The 8,449-nt window shown below is 35.3% G+C and overlaps 1 protein-coding gene across 1 annotated transcript; it reads right to left on the bottom strand.

The window, feature by feature from the left end:
- Nucleotides 1–623: 623 nt before the first annotated feature.
- On the bottom strand, nucleotides 624–6,890 carry LOC140170664 (uncharacterized). The gene is made up of 2 exons (XM_072193914.1): nucleotides 6,787–6,890; nucleotides 624–2,523 (listed from the first exon to the last, which is right to left on the bottom strand). The coding sequence occupies exon 2, from the start codon at nucleotides 2,485–2,487 to the stop codon at nucleotides 1,492–1,494; it is 996 nt and encodes a 331-aa protein (XP_072050015.1). The 5' UTR covers nucleotides 2,488–2,523; nucleotides 6,787–6,890; the 3' UTR covers nucleotides 624–1,491.
- Nucleotides 6,891–8,449: the final 1,559 nt, after the last annotated feature.

The following is an 8,449-nucleotide window of genomic DNA, read 5'->3' as shown; positions in this document are numbered from 1 at the left end:
TATAAAACAAAAATGAAATAGATTTTGAAACCCTCATGAAACAAAGTCAAATTTAAAAATAATATTGAGACGTTTAATCAAATTCCTCATGATTTCCCTCATACAGTATAAAACAAAACAAAAAGAAATGAATTTTGAAACAATCATACAACTTAATAATTGAGATGCTTATTTCAATTCTCATACGTTCCTCACACTACAATACATATACAATATAAAACAAACGAAATATATTTTGAAAGCCTCATAAAATATAGTCAAACAAAGGAATAAGTTTTTTTCGTTGTTTATTTAACATCTTCCTAATTTCTCTCATAATCCAATATCAAATCAAAACAAAGCTTATTTTATGTTAAAGTTTGTTTTATGGGGCTTTCAAAATTGATTTCTTGTGGGTTTTTGTTTTTATTATATTATAATATAGGAATCCACCTTTTTGACATGTTTATTTCAATTTTCATAATTTCCATCAAAATGCAATAAAAAAAAAATTTTTAAACCCTCATACTGAAATATGAAAAATGTCCCACCAACAGCGAATTGAATGCCTAGTTGTTCTATATATTGTCTTGTATATAACTGTTTGTACAACTCTACAATATCTGAATTATCATTTTCTGCAGATGAAAGATAATCGACCAATTGTTTACTCTTTTGGTACCTTTTGGTTTTGGTATATAATTCTGCATTAAAATCTCTTAAAAGTGTATGAGCATTTCTGTCTTGAATCACATATGGCGGCGAAAAGGCTAAGCGAATGTTTTTTCTGTTCAGAAAATATTGCGCTATATAACTTCTCCAAATATCACTTACACGCCCATTTACACTCATTGGTAATGCCATATAAGCAAACGCTGGGGCAAACCATAATGTTGCCTGGGCATTAAATGGTGCATATGAACCTCTTGGCAAAACGAGTGGCCGATGAGATGTTTGTGTTGTGCGAAAGCTAAAAGGTGCGTCCCGTGTCATTCTGTAAACAGCATCTACTACGTCAGGTTCATGATTCGCTAATGATTGCACTATGCCAAGCTTAACATGATCAGTTGAGTTACATAGCTTAGGTTGTGTTGCATTGTTTTAATGTATTGCAGAGGAAAACCTCTTGGCCATGTATGGGTTTCTGTAACCCCGAAATAGGGGTAATGGTTGAGAAGTGTATTGTGTGAAACGTTGCAGGCGGTGACGTAAGGGAATAATCTTTTGAAAATATTTATATCTACTGTTCCATCATTATCATCATTGAAATCCCAAATCAATTTGGCTTTGTGATGTATAGCATACATCCTATATTTTTTCTTCCGAAAGTATTTAAAGGTATAATTTCTGATAATAAAGGGTAAAGATTGGTTTGTTCCTTTATCGAAAGATATTTTATTATTTTTGCAGGGTCATTTTTCAGTTTAATTTCAGAAAGGTATGTACTTTCTGGTGGTGTTTTGATGTCAGCTACTATTACTAAGCACCAGTTAGGAAGGGATGCCATGTTTTTTACCGCTTTTGAAAGATGTGATGTGTTGTTAATGATGGCATTGGGAGCGGTTTCCTTACGACTTCACCGAAAACCTGATCAGATACAGGTCTGTTATATTCATGAAGTTGTCTCATTACTTGTATAGAAGATTTATGGTTAATGACATATTTGGAACAAAAGCCTGGCTTTATATTTTTCAGGATTCTTGTTTCGAAGTTCGCACTACGCAATATATGAATAATCCTGTTGTTGTCTGCTTGAAAATCGACGTCATCGTATATTGACAGCCAGGACCCCACAGATAGACCATCCCAATCATTATCAATCAAATCTATTGTGACGTTGCATCGTTCCGCGCAATATTTACGTTTTGCGATTCTTTCTAACAAGCCTTTACCTACAAGTACAAACATTGCGTCCATACGTTTTGGCTTTTCAAATGCCCAGCCATAGTATAACTTCGTTGATTTAAGTTCATTAAGTCGTTTTAACAACTGCGGGACACATAGAAATACATCATCATCTAGTTTGGCCACAAGTAACGTATCTGGGTAGTTTTCATAAACGTACTTCAACCAAAGGTATATTTTATATCCAAATTTAACGGCATACCCGTGGTATGTCGTGTTTAAGACTAAAATATCGTTATATTTATCATTTTCAACTATTGTATCATTTGTTGGTTGATCGATTAGGAATTTGTAGATTACTCTGAAAGGGAGCTTATCTTGTAAAACGTGTATGGTAGATAGCCATGTGGATCGTTGGGCGTTTCTATATTCACTGTGTGCTGACAATATGCCTAGTACTAGAAGGGGTCTGTTGTCAATGGTTGATAGTAGATGCCGGTCTTCAAGCTGAATCTCTTTCAGCGAACTACGGTGATCAGGTTGACAGTTCAGATGTCTAGAGAATAACATAGAGAATCCGATGACTGAAACAATCCAGAATATACAAAGCATCAGAAACTTCATTCTACTCGGCATGTTAACGGAAAGCAATCTTTGCCCCATGGTGTTCTACCTCTGAAACAGACTGTTGTGGAAAAACTGAAAGAAAAATACAAAGTATTTGATCAAATATTTTTAATATAATTACAGCATGCAAAGAAACCAACAGTGAGAGTGTTTTAATTCACTTCTGATGCAAATTGTAACAGCAAATCAGATCAATCTAGATCTGACTAAGTACAAAATTGGGCACACCGACTGACTGTTTTTGTCAAACCGACCCACTTGGTATACCTCAAAAGACCTAGTACTTCGAACATGTCGAAAACGACTTTGGAAGAAATGCTCGTGCATTTGACCCATAATTATCCCAAGTGCCTCTTCCATTTAACTCACGAAACGGTGGATCAAGGGTCTGGTGTGCCCCTCATGGGGGGTTAAAGACAGAACTTTAAGAAGGAAATATTTAATCCATGCTGATTTAATGCGTCTGCGTCTTGTTCCAGTGTCGTATTCCTTTTGACATTGGAGGTTGGGGTTGGTAAAAATTTCTTGAAGCATATTGAATCCAACACCTTTTGGCGACAGAATAATTTTACGGGACAAATGCTCGTGAAGCACCATATAATTGAAGGCGACTGATGGTGGAAAAAAATCGCACGATGGGCGCAAAAATTGGCACTTTAGGGGCTAAAATGGCCAAAGATGGTTAATTAGGTCAGAAACTCACACACAGTCTTCAACATTGGTGGCTGATTGTATGGATCATCCCCTGGCAAAATATTGGGGGGAAATGATCCCCTTCATCCCTACGCGAATCTACTTCTACTTCCGACTTTTTCCTTAGTCTCATGAAAGCCCTCTTTTTCCCTCTCTGTCACTAGCGTATATACTAAATACTATGTCTTCGCAAGACATTCGCAGGGTAGGCAAAGCTGTTTATGGGGACAACTGCACGTATTGCTGACACACATCTTGTTATACTATCTATACTAGCCCCTAATCAATGTGCATTTGAATGTATATGGGATGAAGTGCGGGCGGAGCGCGAAAAAAATTACAGTTTGATACTGTTTTAGTCAAGAATCAAGGTATAATACCAAATATTGCCTGTATTTTTACAGTAAGCCCAAGAAAGTATTTGCCGAAACATGTGGGAGACATTTCATATTGGTCCCCCATCCCAACATGTGGAGGGGACATGGCCCTGGGATTGACGCCCATGGCTATAGCGACAAACGATTACGATTTTGCCGCTAAAATGAATAGGATTTTTTGATTTGGTACATCATTTCAGTTCATTGACCAAAAATGTATGCAACTAAGTCCTTTATTGTTCTGATTTGGGTGAAAACAAAAATAAGTTAATTTAATTTTATGCTGTTACAATAACTAAAAATAGACACGCGGCGAATCAGCCGTAAAGTCGGCCCCGGTCAATTTTGTTTTATTTCGTGTTTAGAAAATATATACCATAAGCTTTAAAATGGTATATCATTTGACTTCAAACGATATCCAAAAGCGGTGTTATGATTTGTTGAACTCTGTTCCTTCGACAAAATTGTAATTTTTATCGGTTCTACAAGTGTCTCTTTTTCTACATTTCTGGTAATAAATATCCAACAGTCATAACTGGCGGTCATTTCAAATCATCCCCAAGTCAACGAGGTTCAGAAATATCCTCTCATTGTTCATTGTTGATTATACATACCTAGACAAAATACAATGTTTTGTTATCTACCACTTGAACAGGATTTAGACAAAGACAAGAACTATTCTATAGAAATAGGTAGAAGCTTATTATCCTCTTCAGCAGTAGTATTATTGATTGATTTAAACAGCGTTTGATAAGATACTTGTCGCAACGAATTGATACACCTATGAATACGACCTTCACATACATGTTACACTTTAACTCAGAATACAATTTGCCGAGTTTACGGCTGATTCGCCGCGTCCACTCACATATACCAGTACTTGCTTCCAGCATGAAAACAAACCCATAGGTTATTACCTCTTTAAGGTGTGGGAAGAATACTTGTATATTATACTTTTTAGAAGCAATATCATCTCCCCTAAAATATCGCATCAACTCAATCCCACATCGTAATATTAAACATACTTTCTATGTACAGCATATGCCTATACATTTTGTTAACATGGTCGCGTGACTCTAAAAGCAAATTAAATCTATGTTCGTGCTAATTGACAATTGTATGCAACAGATGTTGAAATTAAAGCCATATTATAACATTTGCTGAGGAAGGCGCCGTCACTGAATTTTTAAAATTCCTTTTTTACACGATTAAATTGTACTTTATTAACCAATATACCCAGCAAAAATCAAGACTCTAGGTGCTGTAGTTTTGTCAAAATCCGAGATTTTGAATAAAACGCCGGAATCGGCGCTTTATTATTACGATGGAATTATTAGTCGAACGCATACACGATGTTCATAACACACAGTACGTACACGGCGTGCAGGACGGTGATATACACAACAAAGGGTCGTACCACAACATGACCGAAGGAGTGGTACGTATTGGCTACATGTGCGCTGGTAGTAAATTCCAATTTCTTTGCTTTGGGGGTATATCTGACAGTAAACGCTAACATTTTATGGCAAAGAAATGCTAATCTATTTTGTTTGAAAAAGTTATAATATGGCTTTAACACTTTGATTTTTAATGATGATATACGTACATGCATACATACATCAACAACGACATTAACAATATTGATATTGACAATTTTAGGCGGAACCACACTATTAGCTTTGGATATTTAATTGTTTTCTTTATTTGTCACCCGACTTACCCGGGTGAAAAATAAATAAATGGCGCCGCAGCCTAATGATACGCAACAGTTGTTTGAAATTAGCACATTGTTTGTTTGTTTTTGTTTTTTTAATGTTGCTTAACCCTAGAACTACTGATGCATATTTTGTAACACAGACTACAATTTTCAATTATAAACATCATATACCATTATTTGGTACCAATGTATAGCTATGGGTCGCATCTATCCAGTGATTCCAAAATAAGTACAAAAATTTATATTATAGGCCCTATGGGGCCGGTAGGCCTATATTGTGGGCCTAAAATGATGTTGGCCAGGCAAGGAATTCTGGGGACAGCTTGGAAAAAAAGTATTTTGGCCTTAAATTAACGGCTTAATCTCCGATATATTCGTCTTCACGAAGCCTTCACGCATTGCCAAATATTGGTGAATCATGCTGCATCAAGAACAGTGGCGTAACTAGGGGGGCAGGGGGGGGGGGGGGGCAACATGCCCCGGGCGGTCCGGGTAGGGGGCGCCAAATTGACCAATTCAGCCAGGACCAGCATCGATTCTGCGCTCCTCCAAGTGATGAAAATCAAAATTTTCGCGCGCTTCGCGCGCATTTCAACACAAAATCAATTGAATGAACATTTTAAGACCGATATTCAACTTCTAGTAACCAAAATTAATTAGTGGTAGGGCTTATTTGTCCAAAATTTGGCGCGCTCCGCGCGCAATTCTTTCAAGAATTAACTGAAATTCTGGGGGGGGGGTAGGGGCGCCAATTTTGTTTCTTGCCCCGGGCGCTACCGACCCTAGTTACGCCACTGTTCAAGAATCTAGAGCATGTAGACGAATAACTTTCGTGTCCAAATGTGTGATGGGTGAATGTAGTACAGGGACGCGATAAAAGAAGCAGTTACAAATAAACTATAAGGAGGTGCAATTTGGATTTATTAGTATTAATTATCATGTCAATTTGTAATCGCTCTTTTAGCAAATTCATAGTTCATTTAATTTACAAAACAGGCGAAAATAGTCACTTTTTGCACAAGATTTGCAAATATAATGCATACAATTTGACAAATATTGTAAGGAACACTTGAAGTTTTGACCTTTAAAACCTACATTTTGGTCAAAAAATATGCTTGGATAGGTAGTTTCCAACAGATATACCACATTCGCCTTGCTATAACATTGAATTGTGTTAGCTGTTGTCCTAGTGACTAAAGGTGTTTTTTAGGGAAAAGTGTTAGCTTTCGTTTAATATCAAAGAAATTCTGATTGGATGAAGAGAACCCTTGAGGTTTCGACAAAAACCAATCAAAGAGGCCCATTTTTTACCTAGAAGCTCCACAGCTCTCACATTGCTATGCACTCAACCGTGTAGTGAAAGACTGTGGTGGAGACATTCACTGCTTGTTGTTCTCTGCTTGGAAGCTCCTGGAGGAAAATGTGTGCTCGGGTGTATCGAGGTTGAAACTGTCCGCATGATGGTTTAAAAGAGAATCGTTTTAAACCTTTCTATATGTTATCAACGTGAAGATTGTTTTAAAAAATACGTTGAAAGTAAACACTTACCGTGAATAGTTGCTGTGGTCGAGGAGCTTGGTGACTCTGTAGATGATGGTTGTAAACGTACACAAATCTGTATGATTTCTAACGTGATCAATGCAAGATGATAAAAGGCGCTGATACGATTGACTCAGATAATGCGTCGAACGATTCAGTGTTCGTGATTGGTCGTAATAAATAGAAATGATAATTTGTAAACAGATGTGTTTAATAGGAAGTTGAAAACTGAAAATGTATTTATTTCCGCAATCTATTGATTTGAAAAGCCTCAAAGTTATTTGGTGGCTCTGTAGATGATGGTTGTAAACGCACACAAATCTGTATGGTTTTCTAACGTGATCAATGCAAGATGATAAAAGGCGCTGATACGATTGACTCAGATAATGCGTCGAACGATTCAGTGTTCGTGATTGGTCGTAATAAATAGAAATGATAATTTGTAAACAGATGTGTTTAATAGGAAGTTGAAAACTGAAAATGTATTTATTTCCGCAATCTATTGATTTGGAAAGCCTCAAAGTTATTGCCAAATCACTGTCATACTGTTAAATTTGACTATACTAATACTTACTTTAACGCATCGCGGGAGGAACATAATAACATAAAAACCAATGAATGTGTTAGAAACCAATTAATTGGAGTTCATACTGTTACGAGCCCTAATGACACAAGGCTAAAATCACTTTCGTGAATTCACACGAATGCACAACAAAACTATACTGTTTGTCACATTTCTCTCATTAAATACAATATAAAACAAACGGATTCTGAAACCCGCATAAAACAAAGTCAAATATAATAATCCACTTTTGTGAGATGCTTATTTTCATTCTCATATTTTCCCTCATAAAACAATACAAAACAAAACAAATATATTTTAAAACCCTCATAATACAATATAAAACAAAAATGAAATAGATTTTGAAACCCTCATAAAACAAAGTCCATATACAAAGTTCATATACAAAACAAAAGAAATAGATTTTAAAACCCTCATTGTTTTATGAGGCTTTCAAAATGAATTTCTTGGTTTTTTTAAAATTATATTACGAGGGAAATTGTAAGAATTCACTTTTTCAAGATGCTAATTTCAAATCTTCACACTTTCCCTCATAAAACAACATAAAAAAGAGATAATTATTGATTTTGAAACCTTCATAAAACAAAGTCAAATTTAAAAATAATATTGATACGTTTATTTCAATTCCTCATAATTTCCCTCATACAGTATAAAACAAAACAAAAGAAATGAATTTTGAAACACCCATAAAACATAATAATTGAGATGCTTTTTTCAATTCTCATAAGTTCCTCAAACTACAATACAATATAAAACGAACGAAATAGATTTTGAAAGCCTTATAAAATAATAGTCAAACAAGAATAAGTTTTTTTCGTTGTTTATTTAACATCTTCCTAATTTCCCTCATAATCCAATATCAAATCAAAACAAAGCTTATTTTTATGTTAAAGTTTGTTTTATGGGGCTTTCAAAATTGATTTCTTGTGTTGTTTTATTATATTATGAGGAAATTATAGGAATCCACCTTTTGAAATGTTTATTTCAATTTTCATAATTTCCATCAAAATGCAATAACAAATAAATTTGAAACCCTCATACTGAAATATGACAAATGACCCACCAAATTGCTATAGAAACATTTTACAC

Source organism: Amphiura filiformis, chromosome 15 (genome assembly GCF_039555335.1).
Source record: "Amphiura filiformis chromosome 15, Afil_fr2py, whole genome shotgun sequence".
NCBI lineage: Eukaryota > Metazoa > Echinodermata > Ophiuroidea > Amphilepidida > Amphiuridae > Amphiura > Amphiura filiformis.
Note: the sequence above shows the minus strand (reverse complement) of the source record. Positions and strands in the feature narration are given on the sequence as shown.

Coding starts and splice junctions, on each gene's coding strand:
- LOC140170664 (XM_072193914.1), bottom strand. CDS start 2,487: ATGGGGCAAAGATTGCTTTCCGTTAACATGCCGAGTAGAATGAAGTTT.